Source organism: Pseudophryne corroboree (assembly GCF_028390025.1).
Source record: "Pseudophryne corroboree isolate aPseCor3 chromosome 3 unlocalized genomic scaffold, aPseCor3.hap2 SUPER_3_unloc_53, whole genome shotgun sequence".
Taxonomy (NCBI): Eukaryota; Metazoa; Chordata; class Amphibia; order Anura; family Myobatrachidae; genus Pseudophryne; species Pseudophryne corroboree.
In genome coordinates, this window is record NW_026967545.1 from 292,701 (window position 1) to 309,510 (window position 16,810).

At 45.6% G+C, this 16,810-nt stretch overlaps 1 protein-coding gene across 1 annotated transcript in view; it reads left to right on the plus strand.

The window, feature by feature from the left end:
• LOC134984427 (pancreatic lipase-related protein 2-like) overlaps nucleotides 1-16,810 on the plus strand; it is a gene marked incomplete at its 5' end in the record, with an annotated part of 628,781 nt that overhangs the window by 288,463 nt on the left and 323,508 nt on the right. Inside the window, 4 exons of the mRNA XM_063950007.1 lie at nucleotides 769-877; nucleotides 1,681-1,791; nucleotides 1,879-1,989; nucleotides 3,033-3,151. Of these exons, the coding sequence (XP_063806077.1) occupies nucleotides 769-877; nucleotides 1,681-1,791; nucleotides 1,879-1,989; nucleotides 3,033-3,151 (450 nt within the window). The remainder of the gene's footprint in view (nucleotides 1-768; nucleotides 878-1,680; nucleotides 1,792-1,878; nucleotides 1,990-3,032; nucleotides 3,152-16,810) is intronic.

Consider the following 16,810-nt stretch of genomic DNA (forward strand, 5'->3'; position numbering starts at 1 on the left):
GTTAGAATTAGTGTTACATTAGGATTAGGGTTAAGGTTAGGGTTAAGGTTAGCATTAGTGTTACATTAGTATCGGGGTTAGAGTTTAGGGTTAAGGTTAGCATTAGTGTTACATTACGATTGGGGTTAAGGTTAGAGTTTTAAGGTTAAGGTTAGAATTAGTGTTACATTAGGATTGGGTTAGGGTTAGAGTTTAGGGTTAAGGCTAGCATTAGTGTTACATTAGGATTGGGGTTAGGGTTTGAGTTTAGGGTTAAGGTTAGCATTAGTGTTACATTAGGATTGGGATTAAGGTTAGAGTTTAGGGTTAAGGTTAGCATTAGTGTTACATTAGGATTGGGTTTAGGGTTAGAGTTTAGGGTTAAGGCTAGCATTAGTGTTACATTAGGATTGGGGTTAAGGTTAGAGTTAAGGTTAGCATTAGTGTTACAATAGGATTGGGGTTAAGGTTAGGGCTAGGGTTAAGGGTAGCATTAGTGTTACATTAGAATTAGGATTGGGGTTAGAGGTTAGAGTTAAGGTTAGTTTTACATTAAGAGTGGGGTTAAGGTTAGGGCATACCTTTTAAAGGTGGATTGTTGAGCTTATGATTGTCTACATGGATATTATCAAATTAATATACTGAACAAATATTTTCATGCAAGTGGTTTTCTTTAGGGGAATTAGTGGGAACAGGAATGATATTCTCATGTTGGTTACTATGTTAATGTTTCAGCAGCATTATTTGTGTACATGAAATGTACATTTGTATCCATTTTTTTGTCTTTAGGAAGAGCTGGAATACTCTCCATCCAACATTCACTTAATTGGGCATAGCCTAGGAGCTCATGTAGCCGGAGAAGCTGGAAAGAGACACCGTGGAATTAGGAGAATCACAGGTCAGTATGAATCTAGTTTCCAGTGACTTTCTACGTACATATTGGGTATACTAAGAGCCCATCCAAGATTACTACATGGTTTGTGTTGTAGGGCCTCAGTATTTGAACAATGAAGGTAAACTACACCGTTCAGTGTTACCCTGACATTCTTGCTTCTTTTTTGGTGGGGGCCCAAACCAACCAGTTATTTCAGCCACAGTCGTGTGGCAGACCCTGTCGCTGAAATTATGGGTTTGTTAAAGTGTGCATGTTCTGTTTATACAACATAAGGGTGGCTGGGACAATTTCATATTGCACTTCTTTTGTTATTTATCTTTGCATCATGTGCTGTTTGGGGCAAAACTTTTTTAAGTGCCATCCTGTCTGCCACTGCAGTGCCACTCCTAGATGGGCCAGGTGTTTGTGCCGCCCACTTGGGTCGCTTAGCTTAGTCATCCAGCGACTTTGGTGCAAATTTTAAGACTAAATATAATATTTTGAGGTGTGAGGTGTTCAGAATAGACTGGAAATGAGTGGAAATTATGGTTATTGAGCTTAATAATACTATAGGATCAAAATTACCCCCAAATTCTATGATTTTAGCTGTTTTTGAGGTTTTTAAAAAAATCTCCCGAATCCAAAACACGACCGCTGTCCCGAATCCAAAACCAAAACACAAAAAAATGCTCGCTGCACATCTCTACTTTTTAGGGTGATACAACCAACTATCAGTATACTTAGTACCACAGGGGTTATTGTTCATTTACTGTCCTTGTTCTGGTCAGACTATAATGAATCCATAGCATGAGGTTTTGTCACCGCAGGCCTGGACCCAGCCCGGCTATACTTTGAGAACACTCCTGATGAAGTTTCCCTCGATGTATCTGACGCTGATTTTGTTGATGTGATTCATACGGACACTGAGCCACTTGTTGGTAAGTAGAGGTAGGTGCATAGTACAACGTCTCCGCCATCATGCATTCATACCGTATGGAAATGCTGTGCCTTTGTCTTTATGAAAGGTCTCGGTATAGTAAAGCCAGTTGGACACTTTGATTTCTATCCAAATGGAGGAAGACAAATGACTGGATGTCCCAACAAGTTCAGCTTCTCTATTAACATGGACATGAATGGTATGGTCTCATCATTTCTACCAGTATTCAAAATGTATTCACCCTTTCATACATGCCTGCTTTTCCTAAAGTTTCTCAGGGAGACACCCATGTGCGCGACTTATAAGTGGACGTGTCGTGTTCCATCTGTGTGGTGTCATAAAATTGTCTTACATCCAATTGTACATGAGCCCCAAAGCAGTTACATCTATCTATCTATCTATCTATCTACTCACTCAGCACACCTCTACGGTGTGTACCCCCCTCACTCAGCACACCTCTATGGTGTGTACCCCCCTCACTCAGCACACCTCTATGGTGTGTACCCCCCTCACTCAGCACACACCTCTACGGTGTGTACCCCCTTTAGATCTACATGTTGATGACTATACGCTGCAACGTTACTGTGTTCTAATCACATGTGCTTCCAAATAAGAGACATGAGAAACATTATTTACAATGCCTGTAGCCATAGGGATCATTGTGCCTTATACCCAATGCAGGGAAATGGCGCTGAATGTGTATAATATAATCTCTGATATCTCTGATTTCTCTATGTATGTAAGAGCTACATAATGGGGATATGGTGTAATCGGGGAGATTCCTCTATTTCAGGGAGAGTTGGCAAGTAGTAACCCTTTATTTAACACAAGTGATAATTCCAATGTGTCTCAGAAACCATATCTCCCAACTGTCCCGATTTTCACGTTACAGTCCCTTTTTTTTGGACTGTCCCGCAGTTGGGAAGCTCCTGTCACTTGCTGCTCTGCTCAGCATGCGCACAGCGTCTATTCACGGAGACAAGAGGGACCGGGGGCGTGGCCTGCAGCTCAAAGAGCGTAGACCATGCCCCCATAGTTATGGGAAATGGGGTCGTGGCATTACTGCAAAGCCACACCCCTTTACGGATGCCATGCCGCAGTCCCTATTCCTAACTAATGAAAGTTGGGAGGTATGGAGAAACTAATCCCCACTTACCTGTTCTGAGGTACTACGAGTTCCTCGTATCAAGCCTGGTGGATATATTACTAACAGTCTATAAGTCCTCTGCTTTATCTCCACAGCAATAATTGAAACAATAGCATGTAATCACCTCCGGGCGTTCCAGTACTACGCAGAGAGCATCAGAAATCCTCGCGGCTTCCATAGCTATCCCTGTCCCAGCTATGACATGTTTATAAGAGTAAGTTACACTTCATTACTCAGATCGGGCAGAGAACATACTGTGTAAGACCTTATAGAAGTAATGATGGATCAGGTAGAGTATATACTGTGTAAGACCTTGTAGAAGTAATGATGGATCAGGCAGAGTACATACTGTGTAAGACCTTATAGAAGTAATGATGGATCAGGCAGAGTATATACTGTGTAAGACCTTATAGAAGTAATGATGAATTAGGACAGAGCATATACTGTGTAAGACCTTATAGAAGTAATGATGGATCAGGCAGAGTACATACTGTGTAAGACCTTATAGAAGTAATGATGGATCAGGGCAGAGTACATACTGTGTAAGACCTTATAGAAGTAATGATGGATCAGGCAGAGTACATAATGTGTAAGACCTTATAGAAGTAATGATGGATCAGGCAGAGTATATACTGTGTAAGACCTTATAGAAGTAATGATGGATCAGGCAGAGTATATGCTGTGTAAGACCTTGTAGAAGTAATGATGGATCAGGACAGAGTACATACTGTGTAAGACCTTATAGAAGTAATGATGGATCAGGCATAGTACATACTGTGTAAGACCTTATAGAAGTAATGATGGATCAGGCAGAGTATATACTGTGTAAGACCTTATAGAAGTAATGATGGATCAGGTAGAGTACATACTGTGTAAGACCTTATAGAAGTAATGATGGATCAGGGCAGAGTACATACTGTGTAAGACCTTATAGAAGTAATGATGGATCAGGACAGAGTACATACTGTGTAAGACCTTATAGAAGTAATGATGGATCATGCAGAGTATATACTGTGTAAGACCTTGTAGAAGTAATGATGGATCAGGCAGAGTATATACTGTGTAAGACCTTGTAGAAGTAATGATGGATCGGGCAGAGTACATACTGTGTAAGACCTTATAGAAGTAATGCTGGATCAGGCAGAGTACATACTGTGTAAGACCTTATAGAAGTAATGATGGATCAGGCAGAGTATATACTGTGTAAGACCTTATAGAAGTAATGATGGATCAGGCAGAGTATAAACTGTGTAAGACCTTATAGAAGTAATGATGAATTAGGACAGAGCATATACTGTGTAAGACCTTATAGAAGTAATGATGGATCAGGCAGAGTATATACTGTGTAAGACCTTATAGAAGTAATGATGTATCAGGGCAGAGTACATACTGTGTAAGACCTTATAGAAGTAATGATGGATCAGGGCAGAGTACATACTGTGTAAGACCTCATAGAAGTAATGATGGATCAGGACAGAGTACATACTGTGTAAGACCTTATAGAAGTAATGATGGATCAGGCAGAGTATATACTGTTTAAGACCTTATAGAAGTAATGATGGATCAGGGCAGAGTACATACTGTGTAAGACCTTATAGAAGTAATGATGGATCAGGCAGAGTACATACTGTGTTAGACCTTATAGAAGTAATGATGGATCAGGACAGAGTATATACTGTGTAAGACCTTATAGAAGTAATGATGGATCAGGCAGAGTACATACAGTGTAAGACCTTATAGAAGTAATGATGGTTCAGGACAGAGTACATACAGTGTAAGACCTTATAGAAGTAATGATGAATTAGGACCTTATAGAAGTAATGATGGATCAGGCAGAGTATATGCTGTGTAAGACCTTATAGAAGTAATGATGGATCAGGCATAGTATATACTGTGTAAGACCTTATAGAAGTAATGATGGATCAGGCAGAGTACATACTGTGTAAGACCTTATAGGAGTAATGATGGATCAGGGCAGAGTATATACTGTGTAAGACCTTATAGAAGTAATGATGGATCAGGGCAGAGTACATTCTGTTTAAGACCTTATAGAAGTAATGATGGTTCAGGACAGAGTACATACTGTGTAAGACCTTATAGAAGTAATGATGGATCAGGCAGAGTACATACTGTGTAAGACCTTATAGAAGTAATGATGGATCAGGGCAGAGTACATACAGTGTAAGCCCTTATAGAAGTAATGATGGATCAGGCAGAGTACATACTGTGTAAGAACTTATAGAAGTAATGATGGATCAGGCAGAGTATATACTGTGTAAGACCTTATAGAAGTAATGATGGATCAGGCAGAGTATATACTGTGTAAGACCTTATAGAAGTAATGATGGATCAGGCAGAGTACATAAAGTGTAAGACCTTATAGAAGTAATGATGTTTCAGGGCAGAGTATATACTGTGTAAGACCTTATAGAAGTAATGATGGATCAGGCAGAGTATATACTGTGTAAGACCTTATAGAAGTAATGATGGATCAGGCAGAGTACATAAAGTGTAAGACCTTATAGAAGTAATGATGTATCAGGGCAGAGTATATACTGTGTAAGACCTTATAGAAGTAATGATGGATCAGGGTAGAGTACATACAGTGTAAGACCTTATAGAAGTAATGATGTATCAGGGCAGAGTACATACTGTGTAAGACCTTGTAGAAGTAATAATGTATCAGGCAGAGTATATACTGTGTAAGACCTTATAGAAGTAATGATGAATCAGGCAGAGTATATACTGTGTAAGACCTTATAGAAGTAATGATGTATCAGGGCAGAGTACATACTGTGTAAGACCTTATAGAAGTAATGATGGATCAGGGCAGAGTACATACTGTGTAAGACCTTATAGAAGTAATAATGAATTAGGACAGAGTATATACTGTGTAAGACCTTATAGAAGTAATGATGGATCAGGGCAGAGTACATTCTGTGTAAGAACTTATAGAAGTAATGATGGTTCAGGACAGAGTACATACTGTGTAAGACCTTATAGAAGTAATGATGAATTAGGACAGAGCAGGGACGTGCAGTCAGGGGAGGTAGGTGGCAGTGCCTCCCCTGTCATTAATGATTAAGATAATACCAAGAAGATGCATATGACACATATTCTGTGTCATATGTAACTTCTTAATATTATTCTTAGCATTGCTCCATTCTTTATGTGTTTGGGAGGCACCGATCGTGGTGCCTCCTGTTGTCACTGGGGAAAAGTATGGGATCAGGGGGGCGGGCACGGGCGGGGGACTAGCCATGGGCAGTAAAAGCCCATTGAAAATATATGGGAAAGCGGCACCATTAGAGGTGCCGCTTTCATACAGGGGCATGCTTTCAACCTATGAAAGCACGTCCCTGTCAGTGAGGCCACAGTGATTGGCCAGCGGATCCATCACTGGATCCGCTGTCAATCACTGTGTGGGCGACGCTGGCGGAGGAGGTGCGGGCGGCTGGATGCGGCGGTGGTGCGGGCGGAGGGATGCGGTGGTGGTGTGGGTGGCGCGGTGCGGGCGGCGGGTTGCGGCGGCGGTGCGGGCGGCAGAAGTTTACCTTTATCCTGCAGAGTTTGGCAGCGGAGCGGTACCAGTTTCAAAAATGGCGCCTCAGCGCCATTTTTGAAATTCTAGATGGCCGCCGCGAGCCAATCACGGCTCGCTGCGTCATCGCTCCGCCCCCTCCGGCCGACTTATATAAGTCAGCGCGAGGCAGAGGAGCGTCAGTCCGACGGCGGAGGAGGAGCTGTGAAGAGCTCCTGTAGAAAGAAGACGCCGGAAGTCCTGGATGGGCGGCGGCTATGCAAAAGAGCTTAGCAGCCGCCGCCCACCAGGTGAAGACGCTGGAAGCCCTGGGGATGTGGCGCCCCCCAGGTGAAGATGCAGGAAGCCCTGGGAAGGCGGAGGCCACGCAAAAGAGCTTAAATGCCGCCGCCCCCAGGTGAAGATCCAGTTTAATAAAACTTATTTTTAAGACTGTGTGGTGTTTTATTTTAATATTTTCTTTACAGGTGGACTACAGGTGCCAGCGGGCCCTTTATGTCCGGGCATGCTGGCACTTGTGGTTCTCCAAGTGCCAGCATGCTGGGGCAGGCTTGCTGGGACCTGTAGGCCACCTGTAAAGAACAATATTAACATACAATGAACCCCGCATCCACCGCCACCAGGGGTGCGGGGCATAGCACTGGGCTATCAGCCCAGTGCTGGTTATTGCTTGGGAGGGGGGACCCCATTTTTATTTTTTGGGGTTCCCACTTTCCGAGGAATTCCAACCCTGGGCTGACTGGCTCGGGGGGATGATTAATGTTATGGCAGGGGGACCCCACACTGAGTGTCTCCCCTGCTATGGCATTACTCCCCCTGGCTGTTTCTGCCTAGTGCTGGTTTTCCTGATGTGTCGGGGGACCACACTTTTTTTTTCGGGGAAGGGGGGGGGGGGGAGAGAGCTTGTTAGCTGCCAGTGCCTCCCCAACCAGTGACCTCACCGCACATCACTGGGACAGAGTACATACTGTGTAAGACTTAATAGAAGTAATGATGGATCAGGCAGAGTACATACTGTGTAAGACCTTATAGAAGTAATGATGGATCAGGCAGAGTACATAAAGTGTAAGACCTTATAGAAGTAATAATTTATCAGGGCAGAGTATATACTGTGTAAGACCTTATAGAAGTAATGATGGATCAGGGCAGAGTATATACTGTGTAAGAACTTATAGAAGTAATGATGGATCAGGCAGAGTACATACTGTGTAAGACCTTATAGAAGTAATGATGGATCAGGCAGAGTACATAAAGTGTAAGACCTTATAGAAGTAATAATTTATCAGGGCAGAGTATATACTGTGTAAGACCTTATAGAAGTAATGATGGATCAGGGCAGAGTACATACAGTGTAAGACCTTATAGAAGTAATGATGTATCAGGGCAGAATATATACTGTGTAAGACCTTATAGAAGTAATGATGGATCAGGGCAGAGTACATAGTGTGATAGACCTTATAGAAGTAATGATGGATCAGGGCAGAGTACATACTGTGTAAGACCTTGTAGAAGTAATGATGGATCAGGCAGAGTACATACTGTGTAAGACCTTATAGAAGTAATGATGGATCAGGGCAGAGTACATACTGTGTAAGACCTTATAGAATTAATGATGGATCAGGGCAGAGTATATACTGTGTAAGACCTTGTAGAAGTAATGATGGATCAGGCAGAGTACATACTGTGTAAGACCTTATAGAAGTAATGATGGATCAGGGCAGAGTACATACTGTGTAAGACCTTATAGAAGTAATGATGGATCAGGGCAGAGTATATACTGTGTAAGACCTTGTAGAAGTAATGATGGATCAGGCAGAGTATATACTGTGTAAGACCTTGTAGAAGTAATGATGGATCAGGCAGAGTATATACTGTGTAAGACCTTGTAGAAGTTATGATGGATCAGGCAGAGTATATACTGTGTAAGACCTTATAGAAGTAATGATGGAGCAGGCAGAGTATATACTGTGTAAGACCTTGTAGAAGTAATGATGTATCAGGCAGAGTACATACTGTGTAAGACCTTATTAAGGAGCAGCAATAGGTTACAGCAACAACGATTATAGCGATTACAATCTAAGATGGCGCCGCAGATGGCTGCCTCGGAGCTACGCAGCTCAGCCAAAATACCTGTTTCCCCTTGTTTTCCCTTGCCCTTGTCTACCCCACTGGTGTCCAAATACAGCAGGGAAGCCCTCCCAAGTTGGAGCGCTCACGAGGTGCTTACCACACATTCGGGCCCGTCGGCGGGCGGATCAGCGGCCCTTGCAGCCCTCGCTGCCCTTGCTGCCCTGTGTGGGAAGGATGCAGACGTTGTGGACACCGAAGTGGATGACCGAGCGGCCGCGCCCCCCCCGCAGCCCAGGTGGCGACTGGCGGATGGATCACCGGGCCCGGAAAGAGAATGATGGAGGCCCTCATGTCGGCCCTAGTAGAAGGACCTGGACTCAGAGGAGAGGCTGTCGCGCAGGCGCCCTAGTGAGGTGGCGGTGGCGAGGGCACCGGTCTGCACTTCCCGCGATCCTGCTTTCGAATGTGCGCACACTGGAAAAAAAGTTCGACTAATTGTCCCTCCTTCTGGGCAGCGCAGGGTCAGGCATTACAGGGTCATCCGACCTCTGCTTTACGGAGACGTGGCTGGACGACCATATTGCAGACAACCCAATGTCTCTGCCGGGCTTCAGTCTCTTCAGGGCCGATCGCTCCAAGGTTCTCTCAGGAAAAACGAAGGGTGGTGGCATCTGCTTCTACATCAACGACGGATGGTGCACCAATGTCACGATCATAGGCAAATCATGCAGCCCTCACCTGGAGATGCTGAGTATCAACTGCAAACCCTTCTATTCCCCCCGGGAATTTGCCTCAATTGTCCTTGTGGGAGTGTACACCCCCCCCCCCCTCGCCTGCACGAACGAAGCCCTGCACCACCTGGCCATATGTATATCCGACATAGAACAAAAACACCCAGACTCTCTGCTTATAGTACTGGGTGACTTCAACAGAACTAACCTGAGCAAGGAGCTATCTAAGTACAAACAACAAGTCACGTGTCCCACTAGAGAAGGGCGCATCCTTGATCACTGCTACACTACCCTCAAGTCTGCCTTCCGGTCTATCCCGCGTGCTGCACTCGGCCTATCTGACCACTGCCTCGTCCACCTACTCCCTACCTATACACAGAAGCTGAGAGCAGTTAAGCCTGTCGTTAAGACTGTTAAGAAATGGACCAATGAGGCCAAGATGAAGCTCCAGGCCTGCTTTGACTGCACGGAATGGGGGGTCTTTGAAGCCTCGGCAACCGACCTGAATGACTTGACAGACACTGTCACATCCTACATCAGCTACTGTGAGGACATGTGTGTACCTACCAAGACTTACCGCATTTACAACAACAACAAGCCCTGGTTCAATGCCCAGCTCAGGCAACTTCATCGAGCCAAAGAGGAGGCCTATAGCAGCGGTGACAGAGCACTATACAACCGTACTAGGAACTCTCTGACTAAAGGATTCAGGCTAGCAAAAAAGCGGTTCTCGGACAAGCTGACAAACGATCTCTCCACCAATGACCCCGTATCTGTATGGAAAGGAATGCAATCCATAACCAACTATAGGAAAACATCAAAGTCTACCGCCATGCACCAAGACCTTGCAGATGAACTGAACCACTTTTATTGCAGGTTCGCAAAAGAAGTCCCCTGCAACCCAAACAATCACCTCTACGATGCCCCGAACACCGACGGCCAACCTCAGGCACTGCAAGTCACCCAAACCCAAGAAGAGGTGAAGGCATTGTTCAAAAGGGCCAAAACCAGGAAAGCTCCGGGTCCTGACGGAGTGTCACCATCTGCCCTAAGAGCATGTGCGGGTCAGCTCACCCCCATATTCACCAAGATCTTCAATACATCGCTGGAGCTACAGAAAGTCCCTTCCTGCCTCAAAAGGTCTACTATAGTCCCGGTCCCCAAGAAACCCACTATCACGAACCTGAACGACTACAGGCCAATAGCACTGACGTCTGTGGTCATGAAAACGTTCGAGCGTCTGGTTTTGAATCACCTGAAAACTGTGACTGGCCCCCAACTGGACCCCCTGCAGTTCGCCTATTGCTCGAATCGGTGTGTCGAGGATGCAGTCAACCTGGGCCTGCACTACATTCTACAGCACCTAGACATTCCCGGTACCTACGCGAGGGTCCTGTTTGTCGATTTCAGCTCGGCCTTCAATACAATCGTCCCCAGCATCCTCCACCCCAAATTACTTTGCCTAGGGGTCCCAGAAGCTACGTGTTCCTGGATAATAGACTTCCTGACAGATAGAACACAGGTGGTGAAAGCGGGGGAATTCACCTCTCAAGCGTGGTCCATTAGTACAGGGGCCCCTCAGGGCTGTGTCCTCTCACCCCTGCTCTTCTCCCTCTACACAAATGACTGTACCTCAGAGGCGCAATTAGTAAGGATCATCAAATTCGCCGATGACACCACCGTCATCGGCCTCATCAAGGATGGGGACGAATCGGCCTATAGACGGGAAGTAGACCGGCTGGCCCAGTGGTGCATCCACAACAACCTTGAGCTCAACCCCCTCAAAACTGTCGAGATGATAGTGGACTTCAGGAAGAAGTCATCTAGTGCACCTCCGCTAACGATTGCTGACAGTGTGGTATCGCTAGTGGACTCCTTCAAGTTTCTAGGGACCACAATCTCCAGAGACCTTAAATGGGGGTCCAACGCTGATGCCACTGTTGGGAAAGCGCAGCAGAGGTTGTTCTTCCTAAGGCAACTAAGGAAGTTCAACATCCCACAGAAGCTTCTGCTCCTCTTCTACTCCGCGATTGTGGAGTCGGTACTGTGCTCCTCGATACTCGTATAGTACAGCTCCGCCAGCGCGAGGGACAGATGCAGGCTCCAAAAGGTGGTCAGAACCGCAGAGAAGATCATCGGGGCCGACCTTCCCTCAGTCCAGGACCTGTACTTGTCCAGAGCTAAAAAGCGGGCAATGAAGATAGTAAAAGACCAGCTACACGCCGGTCACAGCATGTTTAACTTGCTTCCTTCAGGCAGGCATTACAGGGCTGTCCCCGCCAGATCCACCAGAAGCCTCAAAAGTTTCTTTCCCCAAGCGGTCCGCCTGCTGAACTCCTGAACATTGACTGACTAGATGTACATGTAACTAACTTGTGTCCCTACGGTATACCTATCTGTGTAACTTTACTTGCCCCCCACACACACACCTGCTTACCTGTTACCTACTTGGCTGTTGTATAGCAAACCGAAGACAAATTCCTAGTATACGCAAGTATACCTGGCCAATAAAGCTGATTCTGATTCTGATTCTGATTATAGAAGTAATGATGGATCAGGGCAGAGTACATACTGTGTAAGACCTTATAGAAGTAATGATGGATCAGGCAGAGTACATACTGTGTTAGACCTTATAGAAGTAATGATGGATCAGGACAGAGTATATACTGTGTAAGACCTTATAGAAGTAATGATGGATCAGGCAGAGTACATACAGTGTAAGACCTTATAGAAGTAATGATGGTTCAGGACAGAGTACATACAGTGTAAGACCTTATAGAAGTAATGATGAATTAGGACAGAGTACATACTGTGTAAGACCTTATAGAAGTAATGATGGATCAGGCAGAGTATATACTGTGTAAGACCTTATAGAAGTAATGATGGATCAGGCATAGTATATACTGTGTAAGACCTTATAGAAGTAATGATGAATCAGGCAGAGTACATACTGTGTAAGACCTTATAGAAGTAATGATGGATCAGGGCAGAGTATATACTGTGTAAGACCTTATAGAAGTAATGATGGATCAGGGCAGAGTACATTCTGTTTAAGACCTTATAGAAGTAATGATGGTTCAGGACAGAGTACATACTGTGTAAGACCTTATAGAAGTAATGATGGATCAGGCAGAGTACATACTGTGTAAGACCTTATAGAAGTAATGATGGATCAGGGCAGAGTACATACTGTGTATGCCCTTATGGAAGTAATGATGGATCAGGCAGAGTACATACTGTGTAAGAACTTATAGAAGTAATGATGGATCAGGCAGAGTATATACTGTGTAAGACCTTATAGAAGTAATGATGGATCAGGCAGAGTATATACTGTGTAAGACCTTATAGAAGTAATGATGGATCAGGTAGAGTACATAAAGTGTAAGACCTTATAGAAGTAATGATGTTTCAGGGCAGAGTATATACTGTGTAAGACCTTATAGAAGTAATGATGGATCAGGCAGAGTATATACTGTGTAAGACCTTATAGAAGTAATGATGGATCAGGCAGAGTACATAAAGTGTAAGACCTTATAGAAGTAATGATGTATCAGGGCAGAGTATATACTGTGTAAGACCTTATAGAAGTAATGATGGATCAGGGTAGAGTACATACAGTGTAAGACCTTATAGAAGTAATGATGTATCAGGGCAGAGTACATACTGTGTAAGACCTTGTAGAAGTAATAATGTATCAGGCAGAGTATATACTGTGTAAGACCTTATAGAAGTAATGATGGATCAGGCAGAGTATATACTGTGTAAGACCTTATAGAAGTAATGATGGATCAGGGCAGAGTACATACTGTGTAAGACCTTATAGAAGTAATAATGAATTAGGACAGAGTATATACTGTGTAAGACCTTATAGAAGTAATGATGGATCAGGGCAGAGTACATTCTGTGTAAGAACTTATAGAAGTAATGATGGTTCAGGACAGAGTACATACTGTGTAAGACCTTATAGAAGTAATGATGAATTAGGACAGAGCAGGGACGTGCAGTCAGGGGAGGTAGGTGGCAGTGCCTCCCCTGTCATTAATGATTAAGATAATACAAAGAAGATGCATATGACACATATTCTGTGTCATATGTAACTTCTTAATATTATTCTTAGCATTGCTCCATTCTTTATGTGTTTGGGAGGCACCGATCGTGGTGCCTCCTGTTGTCACTGGGGAAAAGTATGGGATCAGGGGGGCGGGCACGGTCGGGGGACTAGCCATGGGCAGTAAAAGCCCATTGAAAATATATGGGAAAGCGGCACCATTAGAGGTGCCGCTTTCATACAGGGGCGTGCTTTCAACCTATGAAAGCACGTCCCTGTCAGTGAGGCCACAGTGATTGGCCAGCGGATCCATCACTGGATCCGCTGTCAATCACTGTGTGGGCGACGCTGGCGGAGGAGGTGCGGGCGGCTGGATGCGGCGGTGGTGCGGGCGGAGGGATGCGGTGGTGGTGTGGGCGGCGCGGTGCGGGCGGCGGGTTGCGGCGGCGGTGCGGGCGGCAGAAGTTTACCTTTATCCTGCAGTGTTTGGCAGCGGAGCGGTACCAGTTTCAAAAATGGCGCCTCAGCGCCATTTTTGAAATTCTAGATGGACGCCGCGAGCCAATCACGGCTCGCTGCGTCATCGCCCCGCCCCCTCCGGCCGACTTATATAAGTCAGCGCGAGGCAGAGGATCGTCAGTCCGACGGCGGAGGAGGAGCTGTGAAGAGCTCCTGTAGAAAGAAGACGCCGGAAGTCCTGGATGGGCGGCGGCTATGCAAAAGAGCTTAGCAGCCGCCGCCCACCAGGTGAAGACGCTGGAAGCCCTGGGGATGTGGCGCCCCCCAGGTGAAGATGCAGGAAGCCCTGGGAAGGCGGAGGCCACGCAAAAGAGCTTAAAGGCCGCCGCCCCCAGGTGAAGATCCAGTTTAATAAAACTTATTTTTAAGACTGTGTGGTGTTTTATTTTAATATTTTCTTTACAGGTGGACTACAGGTGCCAGCGGGCCCTTTAGGTCCGGGCATGCTGGCACTTGTGGTTCTCCAAGTGCCAGCATGCTGGGGCAGGCTTGCTGGGACCTGTAGGCCACCTGTAAAGAACAATATTAACATACAATGAACCCCGCATCCACCACCACCAGGGGTGCGGGGCATAGCACTGGGCTATCAGCCCAGTGCTGGTTATTGCTTGGGAGGGGGGACCCCATTTTTATTTTTTGGGGTTCCCACTTTCCGAGGAATTCCAACCCTGGGCTGACTGGCTCGGGGGGATGATTAATGTTATGGCAGGGGGACCCCACACTGAGTGTCTCCCCTGCTATGGCATTACTCCCCCTGGCTGTTTCTGCCTAGTGCTGGTTTTCCTGATGTGTCGGGGGACCACACTTTTTTTTGGGGGGGGAAGGGGGGGGGAGAGCTTGTTAGCTGCCAGTGCCTCCCCAACCAGTGACCTCACCGCACATCACTGGGACAGAGTACATACTGTGTAAGACTTAATAGAAGTAATGATGGATCAGGCAGAGTACATAAAGTGTAAGACCTTATAGAAGTAATAATTTATCAGGGCAGAGTATATACTGTGTAAGACCTTATAGAAGTAATGATGGATCAGGGCAGAGTACATAAAGTGTAAGACCTTATAGAAGTAATAATTTATCAGGGCAGAGTATATACTGTGTAAGACCTTATAGAAGTAATGATGGATCAGGGCAGAGTATATACTGTGTAAGAACTTATAGAAGTAATGATGGATCAGGCAGAGTACATACTGTGTAAGACCTTATAGAAGTAATGATGGATCAGGCAGAGTACATAAAGTGTAAGACCTTATAGAAATAATAATTTATCAGGGCAGAGTATATACTGTGTAAGACCTTATAGAAGTAATGATGGATCAGGGCAGAGTACATACAGTGTAAGACCTTATAGAAGTAATGATGTATCAGGGCAGAGTATATACTGTGTAAGACCTTATAGAAGTAATGATGGATCAGGGCAGAGTACATAGTGTGATAGACCTTATAGAAGTAATGATGGATCAGGGCAGAGTACATACTGTGTAAGACCTTGTAGAAGTAATGATGGATCAGGCAGAGTACATACTGTGTAAGACCTTATAGAAGTAATGATGGATCAGGGCAGAGTACATACTGTGTAAGACCTTATAGAAGTAATGATGGATCAGGGCAGAGTATATACTGTGTAAGACCTTGTAGAAGTAATGATGGATCAGGCAGAGTACATACTGTGTAAGACCTTATAGAAGTAATGATGGATCAGGGCAGAGTACATACTGTGTAAGACCTTATAGAAGTAATGATGGATCAGGGCAGAGTATATACTGTGTAAGACCTTGTAGAAGTAATGATGGATCAGGCAGAGTATATACTGTGTAAGACCTTGTAGAAGTAATGATGGATCAGGCAGAGTATATACTGTGTAAGACCTTGTAGAAGTTATGATGGATCAGGCAGAGTATATACTGTGTAAGACCTTATAGAAGTAATGATGGAGCAGGCAGAGTATATACTGTGTAAGACCTTGTAGAAGTAATGATGTATCAGGCAGAGTACATACTGTGTAAGACCTTATTAAGGAGCAGCAATAGGTTACAGCAACAACGATTATAGCGATTACAATCTAAGATGGCACCGCAGATGGCTGCCTCGGAGCTACGCAGCTCAGCCAAAATACCTGTTTCCCCTTGTTTTCCCTTGCCCTTGTCTATCCCACCGGTGTCCAAATACAGCAGGGAAGCCCTCCCAAGTTGGAGCGCTCACGAGGTGCTTACCACACATTCGGGCCCGTCGGCGGGCGGATCAGCGGCCCTTGCAGCCCTCGCTGCCCTTGCTGCCCTGTGTGGGAAGGATGCAGACGTTGTGGACACCGAAGTGGATGACCGAGCGACCGCGCCCCCCCCCCCCCCCCCCCCGCAGCCCAGGTGGCGACTGGCGGATGGATCACCGGGCCCGGAAAGAGAATGACGGAGGCCCTCATGTCGGCCATAGTAGAAGGACCTGGACTCAGAGGAGAGGCTGTCGCGCAGGCGCCCTAGTGAGGTGGCGGTGGCGAGGGCACCGGTCTGCACTTCCCGCGATCCTGCTTTCGAATGTGCGCACACTGGAAAAAAAGTTAGACGAATTGTCCCTCCTTCTTGGCAGCGCAGGGTCAGGCATTACAGGGTCATCCGTCCTCTGCTTTACGGAGACGTGGCTGGACGACCATATTGCAGACAACCCAATGTCTCTGCCGGGCTTCAGTCTCTTCAGGGCCGATCGCTCCAAGGTTCTCTCAGGAAAAACGAAGGGTGGTGGCATCTGCTTCTACATCAACGACGGATGGTGCACCAATGTCACGATCATAGGCAAATCATGCAGCCCTCACCTGGAGATGCTGAGTATCAACTGCAAACCCTTCTATTCCCCCCGGGAATTTGCCTCAATTGTCCTTGTGGGAGTGTACACCCCCCCCTCGCCTGCACGAACGAAGCCCTGCACCACCTGGCCATATGTATATCCGACATAGAACAAAAACACCCAGACTCT